General features: G+C 43.0%; 1 protein-coding gene across 4 annotated transcripts in view; it reads left to right on the forward strand.

Moving 5' to 3' along the window:
• LOC146009057 (uncharacterized) overlaps positions 1–17,184 on the forward strand; it is a 77,322-nt gene that overhangs the window by 48,046 nt on the left and 12,092 nt on the right. For 2 of the 4 annotated variants that reach the window (XR_014444605.1, XR_014444606.1), the window contains exons 3-4: positions 1,548–1,673; positions 16,264–16,402. Coding sequence is in view for 1 of the 4 variants with exons in the window: in XM_083149064.1 (XP_083005190.1) it covers positions 1,548–1,673; positions 16,264–16,282 (145 nt within the window). In the remaining 3 variants the exon portion in view is untranslated. Of the gene's footprint in view, positions 1–1,547; positions 1,674–16,263; positions 16,755–17,184 lie in introns of those variants that run through there. The other 2 variants (XM_083149064.1, XR_014444604.1) reach the window with 2 other exon arrangements.

The raw sequence follows: 17,184 nt of genomic DNA on the forward strand, positions 1-17,184 counted from the left end.
GATGCGCTGATGATCCATCTAAAAAGCTCCTTGAGACAGGTCCGTTTGTGGACCGAAACGTCGGGGCAATGATGGAAATTACCTTACTGGAATAAACAATTTATGTGATTTTTACACAACACCAGTGACTTTGTTCTATCGTTATATTTAGGCAAGTGTTCAATTTCCCCCCCCAACAAGGGAGGGATCCTCTGGAATAAATTAGGGGCACGTGGTGATCCACGTCAACTCCCTTTGAACACCCCGGAAGTTACTTCATTATTAGTGAGAGTGCGGTCCTCTTTGCCTCTATATATATATATATATATATATATATATATATATATATATATATATATATATATATATATATATATATATATATAAAATATATCCCTCTCAACTATATATATTATTATATCAATATAAGTTTATTTAAATAGTTCCACCCAGAGACCTAGAGTTCCAGAGGGAGAAAAATAGTTCTGGCCATAATGTTCACATTAGATAAAAATAGATTACAAATGCTTCTAGCTTATTACAGAAAAAATATTTTGCTGTGGTCCTAAATTTGCATTTGTATCTACCCTTAACATACACACACACATATATATGTAAAAGTTTGTCCAGCAAATATACCACTTGTGGACCACAAAGGGTAGATCAGCACCAAGCTCCACAATAATATATTGGCCACAGCTTCCCTTCTGATGAGCAAATAACCGCCTGGAACCAAGGAGGCAACAATCTAGACAGAAAATGACGGGGGAGCGCATGGTTTTTGACCGCATAATTATATCTACAAGGACACTTTATTAGATATACTACATATAAGATGGAACATGTTAAGTTGTATTTTATGGTATATTTGCGTCCTGTGTATGGATGACAGAAATATTTTCCAACTATCATGTGACTACAAGTAACACATTCTTACACTTATGTCAAAACCAATGCCTTCTTTTTAAGAATGCATGGGGTTACACAGAACGGCAATAAGAGCTGCCATCAATGGAAAAACAGCACACCAACCGATCGCAAAGCATTTCGCTGAGGCCAAACAGAGCTTAGCTCATTTCTGCCATATAATTATAGATCACATCCCTGATGATGGTAGTCGGGGAGATAGGCATCTTAAATGATTGAGATGTGAAGCTAAATGGATCTACACCCTAGACAAATTGAAACCCAAAGGGTTAAATGACCAACTGTATTTTAAAAAAAATTTGTGATTCAAAGATGGCTTTCATTATGTCTTAGTGTAAGCGCCACATATTCTTTTTGGTACATGTAAAGATTGAAATTTGATGCATGTTGTGAATAAATGTAACATATGCTGTTTTTTATTTTGTTTTTATGTCACTTACGGGCCAGATGCACTAAGCTTCAAAAGTGATAAATGGAGAGTGATAAACAACCAACCAATCAGCTTCTGCCTGACATTTTTCAAACACAGTCTGTGACATGGCAGGTAGGAGCTGATTGGCTGGCTGTTTATCACTCTCCATTGTATCACTTTTGAAGCTTAGGGCATCTGGCCCTTAGAATGTCTGTATTTTGTAACACAGTTTGCTGCTCTACCTGATGTCACCGAACACAGACGATGGGAGAAGTGTGGGCGTTCCTGGAAACCTGTGGGCGGAGGCAGAGGGCGGGAGCTGGGCGTGTGGAGCCAACGGTGAGGGTAATTTAAGGTAAGCTGTATTCTCTGTTGTTTGTCTAAAGCCTGAGGACGGGAATAAAGTCCCGAAACGTTGCAGATATAATGCAGATATAATGGCGTTTGTTTGATCATTTTAATGTTTCTAAAAAAAAAAAGGATGCATGCCTGCACATCGTTTTATAGATATATATCTCAATGAATTGCTTGAGCAAGGTGAGTCAAACAGTCAAAGACACAAAGTAATAAAAAGTTCTTCCTGTACAAAACCATTAATAAATAGTTTACAAAATAGGTTTTATTCCCCAAGTTCTGATTGCACTGTAATATACTATGTGTCACTGTCTAGGTAAAGGCCTATTTTTATCCGGATGACATTGCACAAGCACAGGCAGTCTACAGATTCAGACAGTTTGACTGTGCATTAAGATTATCTACATGATTCACTGGCATACTGTCCTGTTTATTTTGGAGGTTAAATTGCATTCTTTGCTGACAATTGTACACCGTTCTACAACTACAGTAGCTCTTTATTTTATTAATGCGGAAAAGACAGTATTAACCCATTCACTCAAAGAGCTGATTTGCTGATATTGTGGCACAGAATTCTAAAGCCATATTTGCCTACCATTTGCAGTAGCACAGATAGGAGGAGGTACTATTTATGCAGGCTCGGGCCTGTTGGAGGGCTTCAGCTGACAGGGGAGTTTGGGTCCTGCTGCCACCCCCTCATTCCCCATTGTAGACTGCAGGGAAAGAGCAGCTGCAGAACCCGTCACTGCTATTTCTCCCTGTGGGATGTGTGAGTGAGGGGAATTTGGTCAATCGCATCTTCCCACCTGTCTGCCCACCACCTGCCTGTCCGCCACCTCTGCCGGTTCTACTATCCTCCATACTGGCACCCCTCTGATAACCCAGGTCCAAGCTTTTTGGATGTCCTTGTTCAGCTGCCAAGGGAAAGAAATGTCACCTGTTTTATTTCTGCTGACAGGGACAAGTGTGTTTCTTTGTAGTACCTTATTCAGCTCTTGACAGCCCTGCCTGGACTTCATTAATAATCTGGGAGTGAAGGTGAGTTCAGGTGTAATGTTCCAGCGGCCCTGGGACTGACTATATAAATCTTGTCATCATGGCCAGTGCCAGATTAAGCCTTTGGGGGGCCCGGGGCACTTTAGACAGGGGGGCCCCCTTGCACTTGTCATTACTGGCCGCAAACTGTATGGGGGAATATTACACTGTCAAGACACAGAGTAAAGGCAGTATAAACTTGGTCAATGGGTATCTTCAGGGGATATATTTATATATATATATATATATATATATATATATATATACACACATACATACATACATACATACATACATACATACATACCACATGAAAAGCCTGTGTTTGTCCCTCTGCACCTTACTCTGTAGGAGACCTCACAGTCCCAGTGCTGCCTCTGATTAAAAACCCTCCCATGACTAGGCTGCTGCTGTTATCCATGGGCCTGAGAAGCATGTAATGAGCTCCACCAATCAGAGCTCAGCACAAACATCTCAGCCTCTGCCCTCTGGTGCAAAGTGTCATGGGACTTAGTCAACTCCCAGTAATGCACTGAACACTTGGCTCCCGATGCTCAGCACCATTAATCATTGTCACATTGGCAGATAGGTGAAACTGCAGCACCACCCCACTCCCATGCACAAAACCTTTAGCTAAAAAAAATAATAATTTAAAAATACATGCCAACCCCAGGGGGCCCCTAGCTAGAGGGGGGCCCAGGGGCACTGACCCCTTGTGCCCCCATTATAATCCGGCCCTGATCATGGCCCTCTAGGAGGGTTGTGTATATCTCAAAGAGTTCAAACTGAGGACATTCTGGAGTGCTCCTAGCCATTATGGGACTATAGAGGATTCAGGTTCACTTTCAAAGCATATTTGGGCCCTCATTCTAATTGACTCGGTCCCCGGCATGTTCGCATGGTGGACCGAGGTTTTCTTACTGCATATGCGCATGTGCAGGACTGCTGTGCGGGAGCCTTTGGCGAATTTCATAGTCACCGTGGTGCACGCAAAGGAAGGGGGCGGGATGGAGGCCGGCAGGGGGCATTCGAACACAAATGCCCTGCATTTCCTGGGCGTACCCACAAAAATGCTGGGTGTCCCCCATGTGACCCAGACGTCTGAATCAGCCCAGACTGACTTAGATGTGCGAGCAGGGTAAAATCATTTGATGGTCTGCGTCCATTGAATGATTTTGGCCCCGCAGGCTACCCTGCGAATGGCTGTTTATGCAAAACATCCATTCACAAAGAGGAAGGTATATTTTCAAGGCAGCGGGGATGGGCGTTTGCACAACGGGCAGGCGGTGTTAGAAAGCGAGCTAAGCAGCAAATTACCGCTGCATAGCGAACCAACCAGAATCACCCCCTTGGTTTGCTAATGGACAAAACCATGTGCACTGCAGGTGGGGTAGATGTAAAATATGCAGAGTTAGATTTGGTCAAGTTATTTTGTTTCTGTGCAGGGTAAATACTGGTTGCTCTATTTTTACACTGCAATATCTATATCAGTTTGAAGTACAAACCCCACCCAAATCTATCTCTCTCTGCACTTGTTACATCTGCCCCACATACATTGCATATAGTCTTGTCCATTAGCAAACCAAATGTGCTTTGCAAGTGAACCTGAATCACTCCTATATGTAATTATATCTTCTAAAACACTTGTTAACTACGAATGAATGAAGGTGCGTACACACGGGGGCGATATTGTGTAATATCGCGGGAAATATGGTTGCTAAGTGACCATATTGCCTCCGATGGGAGTGTGCACCGGCGATATATCGCCGGGTGAGCGCTCCCGTTTTTAACCCTGTAGTGATCATGCTCCTGCGACCAGCTGATTTCCACTGCCAGGCTCCCCCCGGCAGTTTCTTTTTCATCAGCGACCATCTCTGGTCGCTGATGAAAAGGAGAAACTGAGCAATATATCTCCCCCGTGTGTACGGGGCTTAACTTTACCAATTGGGGAAATTCATAGGCCACCAGCAAGCAGTCACAACAGTTAGTAGACCAGTAATCCATCGTCGCCGAGATCTGGCACATATGTGAGAAGACATGGGGTGAGATTTAATAGGATGAGAGATTCAGAAAGTGAGAGATTTGGTAAGAAATCTCCAGTTTTTTTAAAGCGCAATCATTTACACTGCAAAACCAGTTTGATTTTGAAGTGCAAATGATTGCCGCTTTAAAAAAACTGGAGATTACTTACCAAGTCTCTCACTTTCTGAATCTCTCATCCTATTAAATCTCACCCATTACGTCTACAATGTCATCTGTATAAGTATGTCTACACCACATCATTTTACATATAATTTAACTGTCCCGACTGTAGCATTATAATCTCTGTTGTTGTTTTTTTTTGGGCCATACACACGGGGCGATTATAGCCAATTTTCTAAGCGATCTGTCTAGAAATGAAGCATGGATCACTCTGTTTGTATAGCCCGCAGCGACTGCGATGTGGGGTCCCGAGCATCGCTATCGCCTGACTAGATTGAAAGTGCATGTAGCATAAATCTAGTCATTGCCATTGGTCTCTCAATTGAGAACACTGGCTGTGATAGATCGCTCAGCACACATCGCTGGTGTAGCGCTGTGTGCTGAGCAATCTCTGCTGGATGCACTGTAACGTCTAGTACTGCAAGTGCAATCACTTACATTACACCTTTACAATGTACTGTAGTGCAAACACAAAGTTCCAATGCTGATTGGGACTCATGTACCTACTGTATTGCCTAAAGGTGTGAATAGAGGTGTCTGCAGGGTTGTCAAAGCATAAAGGGTGTACACACAGTGCTATCTTCTTGCTATTCAATGAAGGAGAAAGTCACTAGAAGCAGTACTAAAGTCCCAAACACACTAGGTGAGAAAGTTAAATATATCGCTCAGAAGAGCCCTTCGGAGCAAAATCTTTTATTTTCTTGTCTAGCTTGTACAGTGCAGATGAGGGAGGACCTCATTAATGAGGACTATGCTGCAGCTTGGCCCCCTGCTCTCCCCTCCCACTATTGTTCCACTGAAGCTGATATCACCGGGTACACACATCACCTACTATGTACCCAACATCAGGAGACAGGCAAGAAGAATCATCAGATGCATATCATCAGGGGAGTTCAAATAGAACAGATGCTGCTGATCGAATAGTGAGCCTAATACTCTGGCACTGAATAATGCAGATGCTTTCTTATGTTTTGAGGAGATGCAAATTTGGCACCAAACATACATCACTTTTGGCATGCCTATCACTTTTTATTTTGAAACAGTAAAGTGCACACTCTTAGAGCCGCAGCCACCTATAATAGCTGATGAGGAGAGATACCTACTGTACAACAACAGCTGGAGAAGGACCACCGCCAACATGGAGAAAGCTTCACCGTGGTGGGTGTTGACTGGCCCCCCGCCACAATGGAGCCATTTGGAGCCAGTCTCTAGTTTACTGTGACACTGCGGCCTCTTCTAGGGTTGGGCACTTAGCACCCTACAAAAAGCTTATGTGGAACTTTGTATCAGTCAAAAGGCATTTATATCCAAGGACTTCACCCAGCATCTTTACTCTGGACAAAATCCTTACAGTTCTCCAAATATTGAATGGATTCTAGAGTCCATGATTTTCCTCCTGGTGGTCAACTGAGATGGAAGAAGCAGGACTCTTGGAAAATCGGCTAAGAATTGCAGATTATAGAGAGCAGGCAAACACACTAGGGAGCTTGAGTGTATGTGAATTTTTTACCCTGCATGCCACTGGAGTAATAATGTGTAGAATTTGGAACAGACCAATTAATCAAAGAGAAAGTTTAAGCATAAGCAAACTTAACAGCTTTAGCAACAGAACCTTCCTTCCTTACCTGTCAGAGAAGAAATTATAACGAGAAGATTCCTCTATAGCTTGTTCCAAACATCAAGAAAATGTTTGATGGTGACACAAAATGCAGGAAGAGAAAAATTACTGAATTGAAGGTACTTCTGGCAAATGAGGTAGAAACCATTCTGGGTGTAAACATGAGAAAAGCCTAAAGCCCCGCAGAAGAGGTTATTATGGGAAAGTTCAGCCCAAGGCAACTGTGAAACCCAGTCATCTTGATTGGCTGAGACATAAATCCTGATAAATTTGTCCAGAACATAATTTACACAATCCATTTGACCATTAGATTAGTTTATCTTAATGTTGAAACATTTGCAGAGAGCCCTAAAAAACTTGTAAGTTGCCTCTAAAACTAGTAAGCAGCCTCTCTCACTAACCTATCTAGTGGGAGTCTTCTTGAGGGGGACTAGCAGATCATATTAATAATTATTTCTGCTCAGTATTAACTGCTGAAAGAGAGAGGAAGGGGCCACAGTTAAGTTGCAAAAATAGTCAGAAAACTGAGGGAGAAACAAGTACATTTACAGAGGAGAAGGTCCACACAGAACTCTCAAAACTGAAAGTGGATAAATCAATGGGGCCAGATGGGATACATCCAAGGATACTAAAATAGCTTAATGGGAAGCTGGTAAAACCAATAACAGAATTATTCAACCAGTCACTAGCTACTGGAGTAATCCCAGAGGACTGGGAAATAGTGAATGTAGTCCCACTGCACAAAAGTGGAAGAAAGGAGGAGGCAAGCAACTATCGACCAGTGAGCCTTACATCAGTAGTAGGGAAATTGATGGAAACACTCTAAAAACAAAGAGTTGTAGAATATCTAAAAACCAGCAATTTACAGGATCCAAAACAGTATGGGTTTACTGGGGGAAGATCATGTCAAACAAATCTTATTGACTTTTTTGACTGGGTGAATAAAGTAATAGATCAAGGTGGGGCTGTAGATGTAGCTATTCTAGACTTTAGTATGGCTTTTGACACTGTCCCATATCGCAGACTGTTAAATAAACTTGAAAGCTTGGGATTGGATATTAAGATCATTGAATGGATAAGAGTGTGGTTGCAGGACAGAAAACAGAGAGTTGTAGTTAACGGAGTACAGTCAAAGGAGGGAAAGGTTACAAGTGGGGTACCCCAGGGATCTGTATTTGGGCCAGTGCTTTTTAATATCTTTATTGGTGATATTACAAATGGAATTGAGGGTTAAATGTGCCTTTTTGCAGATGACACAATGGTATGCAACAGGGTAGACACACCAGGAGGGGTAAAACAAATGATTGATGATCTAGGTAGATTAGAGGAATGGTCAAGAGCATGGCAACTACAGTTTAATGCCAAAAAATGCTAAATCATGCACTTGGGTCTCAAAAATCCAAAGACTAAATATAGTATAAATGGCACTATAATGGAAACTACGGAGGAAGAGAGGGATCTAGGTGTCACTATTTCAGGGGACTTAAAGGCAGGTAGACAATGTAACAAAGCAATGAAGAAGGCAAGTCAGATGCTTGGTTGCATAAAGAGAGGTATCAGCAGTAGAAAGAAAGAAGTTATAATGCCACTGTATAGGTCATTGTTACGACCTCATCTAGAATATTGTGTTCAGTTCTGGAGGCCATATCTCCAGAATGATATAAATACATTAGAGACTGTACAAAGAAGGGCAACTAAAATGGTGCATGGCCTACATCACAAAACGTACCAGGTACCAGATCTTAATATGTATACTTTGGAGCAGAGAAGGGAAAGGGGGGACATGATAGGAACTTTCAAATATATCAAGGGTTTTAACAAGGTACAGGTGGGAGACAATCTTCACAGGAAGAGGAGCAGCAGAACACGAGGACATGCACTGAAACTAGAGGGAGGAAGATTCAGGGGAAATTTGAGGAAGAATTACTTCACAGAAAGAGTACAGGTCGGGTATCCTGTATCCGGGCATCCCGTATCCGAATTATTCCAAAAACCGTGTTTTTTTGGAATAATTCAAATTATTCCCCCCCCTAACCCTCTTTTAATACTTACCAAGTCCTCCGGCGTTCATAGCAGGCCTTCATCATCCTCTCCGGCGTCTCCAGCGGTCCCAGGAGTGCTTTGCGCGAGTGAACGCGCGCGCGCGGGTGACGTCACCGGCGCACCTGGGAACTTGCGCAAAGCACTCCTGGGACAGCTGGAGACGCCGGAGACGGTGCTGGTGGCCTGCCGTGGACGCCGGAGGACTCCATGGACGCCGAGGGACCATCGGGGACCCACCAGGGGCAGGTAAGTATGCCTAAAAAAAATATATTCCAAAAACCGGAATATTCCCTTATCCGGAATGTTTGTGGTCCCGAGCATTTCGGATAAGGGATACTCAACCTGTAGTAGATAAGTGGAATAGCCTCCCATCAGAGGTGGTAGAGGCAAATATAGTAGTACAATTTAAACATTCTTGGGATAGGCATATTAATATCCTTACAAAAAAATAAGGATCAAATATGGTTTGAGGTAACATGTTTAAAAAAGGGGCAGACTAGATGGGCCAAGTGGTTCTCATCTGCCGTCAAATTCTATGTTTCTATGTTTCTATCTACCCTTTTTTCACAATATATTTTTTCACTTTTGTGTTGCCCTGGGGTCACTCAGCTGCTTCACTTTGGGGTGCCTCTGCACTCTAGATGTGTACCCCACAAAATGTTAGGGTCACACCTCTCATTACCGGTGTGTACCCTGGGACCCAACCCCTGTATATCTAATGCTGTGTATTTACATACACAATAGAAGGCTAGAGACTCCTTCTGCCTGGTGGTAGCGCCCACGCCCATCTGTCCTATATATTAGTTTTAATTAGGTTCCTGGCATTTCTTAGACTGCATGCAGGGCAAGGTGAGACCTGCACAAATATATATTGGATTATAAGATGGGGGGTGGATTTCTGGGTTGTGGGTCCCCTGGACTGCTGTAGCTGTTTGGCCTCAGCAGCAACACAGATTAATACTTATTTTCAGATACTTATATACTTCCATCCTTATCATGTGTTTTGTAACTCATTTCCCACTTTCACTTCTCACTACTTTACCTCTCACTACTTTATCTCTCACCTCATTACCTCTCACTAATTTACACCTGCTATTTTCAGCAGCCTCTCTCACTAACCTATCTACACTTTTTTCACTATATATTTTTTTACTTTTGTATTGCCCTGGGGTCACTCAGCTGCTTCGCTTTGGGGTGCAAAATTTTATTTCACTGTTTATTATTAATAAATTGGGAGTTTGAATTGTGCACCTGCAGCCTTGTCTTTGTATACAGTACTACTGAAAGGTCTCCGCAGGGTCGCACCTCTCATTACCGGTGTGCACCCAAGGACCCTACCTCTGTAAAACTTGTAAGTGAGCTGAACCTCTGATCTGATAGGATGTTTTCAAGAAATTGTTGCACCCTGAAGATTTCTTTAATAAAGGTGTGTTGGCTTACTTCGGAGGTGAGGGCAATACTTTTAAGGGTACACAGTCAGCAACTATAGAAAACTTGTCCACCAATACAAGGGTATAAAACCTTAGACAGGAGAGTTGTTCAGAAATATAGTCCATGAAAATATGTATCCATAGACAATTAGGAGTTAGTAGAGGATGCCAGGGCCCTATAGTGACTTAAGGTTGGATATTATGCTAAGCACAAGTAAAGCAAGCTGTCAACAAAATATTTAACAAAGAAGGCAATAGAAGTTACAGAGAAAATTCCCGGTGGATCAGCATGCCTGTGGGGCCGCCTTTGGCCGCGGGTAGAGAGTGACAGACAAGTGGTGTGGGTGTATTAGGGGCTAGAGTGTGGCATGCTGTTGTGGTTGTGTTAGGGGGTAGAAGATGGCATGCTGACAAAGTGGGCAAGGCCTGATTAAGTGGCTACCCCCCACTCCCCTTCTCCACCACCAATTGTTTTAGTGAAAATTCAGCAAAAATCTGTGACAGGCTCGGGCCCCAGCTCCACTTATATTGCCACTTACCGCCCTGGCAGTGCTGGCAGCAGCATCACTCACAGACAGCTGCGGCTCTCACAGGATATCATCTTCCTGGCGTGCCTGCCTTCGTGACACCGTCAATCCCACTAGGCTGCAGCTTAATCAGTCTATCGGTTAATCGGGCTGTGTGTACATGTAAAGAGGCCACTGTTTGAAAATTTTCCTAGGGCCACTTTAAATTCCCGGTCCGCCCATGACACCAGGAAAGGACAGTGTAGCAGGATTAGCACACAACTGCAGGAAAAGACTCAAGGACAGCTGCAAGTCTGTCCATTATAGAACTAGGACCTATGAGGATGGGTCCTGCTCCTTCAATAGACCACTCCCCCTTAACAGGCTCCTCCTCCATGAGAGTTGCTTTCAGAAATTTTCCAGGCTGGTTTTCATCCCATTCCGCTCCTGCTGAAGACCATCAAAAGTTCCTGAGAATCAGGTCAAAAGTTTTCTTCGCCCTTGCATGCCAAGAAAAATGTGATGCCTGTGCGTAGTTAAACAATTTGGATGAAGCATTAAGGGGAAACAAATGACATTCTAGGAGGTATTTTTAGTTTATTCTATCAAGAAAGGAAGCAGAGTTCAGTATGGGTTTAAATTATTACAAGAAATGTCTTCTTCAACTTTGATATTTTTGTTTCCAGGATGCTATACAATAACAAAATTAAAATGGTTAAAGAACAATGATCACAGCCTGGCCTTGCCTGGTGAAAGTGCAAACAGTGCGTTACTCGAAGGTACAGCAGATTACTATGGTCAGAAAAACCATTACATGGAATTTTGATCTAACATGTGTTGCCACTCCTGTAAAACAATTATAATTGCTGATAATTCCTTATCACCAACAGCATAGTTGAGAGTCAATAAACCACAAGAGTTCACTTCCCGGATCCATCTTCTTGAGAGAAGATAGTCCCAACTCTAACCATATAGGCATCCACTACTAAGAAGGAAAGCTGATCTACATGTGGTTGTCTTAGAATTGGTGCTGATGTCAAAAGTTGTTTTAGTCAAGACAACACGTTGTGTTCAGGAGGCCAATTCTTAGTATCCTGTGACAAGTATTAGTATTCTGTGACTTCCTGGAATGAGCTGTAAAGGGAGCAATTACCGATGGAAAATGTCTGAAGAATTATTTGTAAGACTTGTAGAATCCCAAGAATCACTGAATAGATTTTAACCCTGTAGGGCATGGCCAATGGGCAATGGTGGAAAGCTTCTCAGGATACACAGGAAATCTGCCTAATACATGCAAGACAAGCATGACAGACAGAAGATTGAGAAGTAAGCAGAATAATATGAGGATGCAAATTTGAAGAATTTAGCACAAGAAATATGCCTGTATGTCTGACATCTATATAACCCTATAAGCGAATGCATACAACCTTACAATGCTCCTCAGTCTCCCTTCCTATGACACTAACACACCCATTGTACAGAGGGTATCTGCTCAAACATCAGCTATCTTCTGCATCTTTCCCAGAGGAAACCCACGCAAGTACGGGGAGAATATACAAACTCCGCACAGTTAGAGCCATGGTAGGAATTGAACCCATGACCTCAGCGCTGTGAGGCAGTAATGCCAACCATTACACCATCCGTACTGCCATCCGTATAGGCCCTTACAAGTGCACTGGAAGTGCAGTAACCAGGATAATAAAAATAATAAAACTTCCCTTTTGCACACTCTGGGTACATGTTATGGCTTGTGACTTGTCAAGGCATTATATGAAATACATTTGCACACATCCTCTTTTTGAAAAGGATGCGTCTTTCTAAACATCAGAATAACGTTTCCCAATCTGCCATTCTTCCTTTAATCACATTTATAAACTTGTAGTTCTGTCCTCAGAATTTCCACACTCTTATTATGTAATTAGTACATTTTGTTCAATGCTCCCAGAAGAAATAGAATTTGAAAAAAGGGTGGGTCATTATAACGAGAACTATTGTAAATAGATACATTGCCCTCTCAGTCACACTGACACACCCTGTCATGATTAAAAATTAGCCTTGGCTGCCAACCTAGCAGTCTGTTAAGTAACCAGATTCACCATAATGTAGACAGAATTCTTAGTATGCACTGGCTAATATAAAGCTTCATTTTGGTCTTATAAATTATGGTTTGTCAGCAACAAGCAGATGTTCATACTTCTATCTAAGTACTCTTTATAATAATAGGAGTTACTGCCTATAAATTAAATAACTTATGTGTTTAACATCTGTATAAGTTATGATCTAGGATCTTCATATAAGTCCTGATTCCGAGATGGGCGCATCCAAGAATTTGCGCCCAGTTTCTGGGAATATGCTAATTTTACGGCAGCTGAGAGCTGTTAGGAGATGCCTTTAATCAGCATTTCTGATCCATCGATTGCAAAGACACAACTATCAGATGCATATTGGGCAAACATCGACAATCTGAGTAACCCTATGATTGCTGATAGCAATGCGCCAGAGCTATTGTAACTGCATATGTGATAGCAAACCGTGTCATGCTCCAGAAGTCACAGCTTATCTGTGTTTGAGTTGTCACTCCCCTGTTACCTCAGTGTCAATCACTTTGTGAATAAATCCTCTGTGCAACCTCCATTGCAAGACTAATTTAGGCCCTTAGTTATATAAGATTATCGTGTCTAGTAGTTTATTTGTTAGAAAGTTCATAGTACAATATCCCACTACAAATGTGACTACCAAGGGAATGAGCCAGCCATTGCACTTCCTGTGGGAAGTGGGTGGCTGTGGTCCAGAGCTGTGTTTAAGCAAATCAACTTGAGTAGGGTTATCTAGGTCCCGCTCACTACAATGCAATGAATCAAAGTTTTAAACAGTAGGTTCACAATGAGTTGATTGGTGAGGTTTGGTATTGGGTGCCCGACGATTGGGATGCCAGCCCTCCTGCAGCTTAAGTCTAATCATACCCCCTTAGCGTCTATCTCTGCCTTCTTAGTGCCTATCCCTAATCCTCCCTCCAGCCTAACCATTGCCTTCCTATCCCCCCATACAGCCTTACCCTAACCCTCCCTCTGTGCCTAAACCTAAGCCCCCCAACAGGCTAACCCTAACCCTCCCTGGCATACTTACACTGGGGATGCCAACAAAAGTCCAGCACTGGGATACCAACATCTCTTACAATGCCTTGCTGGTCTCTAGACCAGTGTTGATATTCCGCGCCAGTATTACAACTACAGGCATACCGACCACCGATTTGCTAACCGGATCCCGATATGGTTGGTTTTCACCAGGCTCTTGAGGATGATGTTTTGTAAACGTTGGCAAGTATGGTTTTATGTAAGAGAACTTCCAGACTTAAGAATTCACTTTATAAATATTTACATACTGTTCATATCTGGCTGATAGCTGTTGCAGAAGATTACCGCACTCTCAGAACAATAGTAGTCTTCCCCGCTAACCTTTTTTTTTTATCATTTAGAATTGGGGCTTTGTGATAAACTAATATAACTATAGAAGATGAGCTCTAATGGCACAATGCCGCCTTACTGATGTTATTCCCTAAGATGTCACCAATATCTCAAAGCATACATATAAAACATGGATTGTAGGGATCGCAAATGGTAAGGTGCAGCTGGAACCAGAATAGTAGGAAAGTCAAAGTTCATGGAGATTTTCAAGATATGAGTAACCAATCTGTCGAAATCGTATTGTATCCTCACCACACTAGCATACTATGGCCGCCATTTTCGTCCGCATATTTATACACATCATACCCCACAATCACAAATAATAAAATATAGTTATATGGTTTAATATCGCAACACATAGTATTAAGGATAATACATGATTTCCCCTGTACATATTTAGTATCTGTGTGACCAGTCTCTCACTCACAGTTCTCTGGTGTTTGTTTGAAATGCGCAGCATATACCATTTATAAGTAAGGGACATTACATAAAATAATATATACATTGTCACGTGGAAGGGCTAACTGAAGAAATCCAGTTGAAACCAGATGCATAGCAGGGACCCCTGGACATGATGACGAAGCCTTGAACAAAGAACCAGCTGTGCATCTTTACTGTACCAATAAGGAGAGGGGAAACCTGACCTCTTGACCAATGAAGAACTTTATTGTACCCCATTGTTTGGACCCTTTATATTGCTGCGCACAGACTAGGGACAGTCTACTTGACTGTGCTCAGAACTTTGAATACAGATCCCTGGTCCGGGTGGAGCCTGCAAGTGAGAGACGGTAACTGTACCTTTGTATTGTTGTAGTTGCATTATAGCTGATAGTGCTTACATTTGTTTTTCCCCTTTTCGTTAGTTATTGTTAAGAATTGTATAGAGATTTGTATACTGTGTGATCTTGTTATACCCTATTACGCCTTTTTGTCCATTAGGGACTAAATACATTAGGTGAAGGACTTTGTACCCTTAGTCCGAATTTATACCAAGTCTTGTGTAATTTATTTGCAATAAGCGGAAGTGTTAACAGGAACCATACCTGGTACATTGAGAGTGTGTATAAGTAAGTAGTACTGATAAGGATACCGCAGTAAAGGTATCGGTGTAGCGTGAGATACGCTGATAAGGTGGACTCCGCAATGTCGCTTGTCACCGTGCCAAAATAAAATATATGAACAACCAATGTGTAATATTATACCATGTGTGTATGTTACATCTTCTGTCAGGACTCTGAGTTCAAAACGAGGCCGGACGTCATCTTCCCGCTGTCGGATTCTCGCGAGACCTGGGGATATATAGTTCCCGTGGGTCGGCGCCATTTTCAAACAGGCTGGTGATTTCAGACAGCACGGATGTGTCCGTGGTGTCTGCTGAGCTGAGCTGCTGGGGAAACATGCTGGGGGGATGAAATGTTGGGGGGGGGGATGATTTATGCATAGGGGGCTGCTGCTAGTGCTACAGAGGGGGCTACATTATTTTAATTAAGCAAAAAAATATATATTTTTTTAAATGACTGCTGCCAGTGCACAGTATAAGTCCAGGGTGGCTGCTGTGTGCTGCATCAGTCCAGGGTACCCGCATGTGTGCTGCATCAGTTCAGGGTGCCCACATTTGTACTGTATCCGTCCAGGGGTGCCCACATGTGTGCTGTATTTGTCCAGGGGTGCCCACATTTGTGCTGCATCAGTTCAGGGTGCCCACATTTGTACTGTATCCATCCAGGGGTGCCCACATGTGTGCTGTATTTGTCCAGGGGTGCCCACATTTGTGCTGTATCAGTCCAGGGGTGCCCGCATGTGTACTGTATCCATCCAGGGGTGCCCACATGTGTGCTGTATTTGTCCAGGGGTGCCCACATGTGTGCTGTATCAGTCCAGGGATGCCCGCATATGTACTGTATCCATCCAGGGGTGCCCACATGTGTGCTGTATTTGTCCAGTGGTGCCCACATGTGTGCCGTATAATTCTATGGGTGCCCCCTTGTGTCCTGTATCAGTCCAGGGGTGCCCGCATGTGTGCCATATAATTCCATGGGTGCCCCCATGTGTCCTGTATCAGTCCTGGGGTGCCCGCAGTGCCCCATGTGTCCCATATCAGACCAGGGAAGCTGCCCTTTTTTTAATGAAAACAAAAATAAGGTGTTTTTTTTTTGTTTACTGCAAGGGCTGTTAAATGCGCTGTAGTCCAGGGGTAAGCCAAGAGTGCTGTATAATTCATGGGGTGTTGCTAAGTAAGGTGTGCTGCTCTTTTTTATAATTAAAAGAATACAAATTTTTATTTTTACTGCAGGAATTTGTCTGCCGTATAATTCCATGCCTGCCGCCATGTGTGCCGTATCAGTCCAGGGGTGCCGCCATCTGTGCCGTATAATTCCATGTGTGCTGTATCAGGTCAGGGGTGCCACCATCTGTGCCGTATAATTCCTGGGGTAAGCAAGTCTGCCGTATAATTCATGGGGTGCTGCCAAGTGTGCCGTATCAGTCCAGGGGTGATGCTAAGCGTACCATATCAGTCCAGTGGTGATGCTAGGTGTGCAGTATCAGCCTAGAGGGGATGCTAAGTGTGCCATATCAGTCTAGTGTTTGTGCCGTACACTTGTGTGGCTTATCATAGTTATCCAGCTACCTCGGTGCAACCTTTTGCCCTAAAAAAGGTGTGAGCTGTTCAGAATAGACTGGAAATGAGTGGAAATGAATGTTATTGAGGTTAATATAGCGTAGGAGCAAAAAATAAAAACCAAAATTCTGCGATTTTAGCAGTTTTTATGCTTTTTTAACAAAAAATCAGAACCCAAAACCCAAAAAATCCAAACACAAAACACTTAGGTGTTTTGCCAAAACCCATTAGAACCCAAAACCTCAAGGTACTCAGAACCCAAAACCCAAAACCCGAAAAGTGGCCGGTGCACATCCCTAGTTTTAATTAGAATACATCCACCCTTAGTGTGTAATACCCTTTGTATGTAATTTTGAGGGGTGTATTCAATGTTTTTATTCTCCATGTGCAGCGAATCCTGTTTAGGATTTGCTGCACATTCTCAGGGTTCAGGAGGGCTGCAGCATTCACTGCCAGCCCTCACTGTCACCATATTCTATGCAGCAGGGGCTCACTGCCCCTGCTGGCGAATTTTAACCCCTGCGGCAAGCAAGGAGATGTAAGCCTCCCTACCTGCCCCAGAGTTTGTGGGGGAGGGCACCCGGGGCACAGGCA

Source organism: Crinia signifera, chromosome 6 (assembly GCF_055691185.1).
Source record: "Crinia signifera chromosome 6, ASM5569118v1, whole genome shotgun sequence".
In the NCBI taxonomy this organism is placed as follows: domain Eukaryota; kingdom Metazoa; phylum Chordata; class Amphibia; order Anura; family Myobatrachidae; genus Crinia; species Crinia signifera.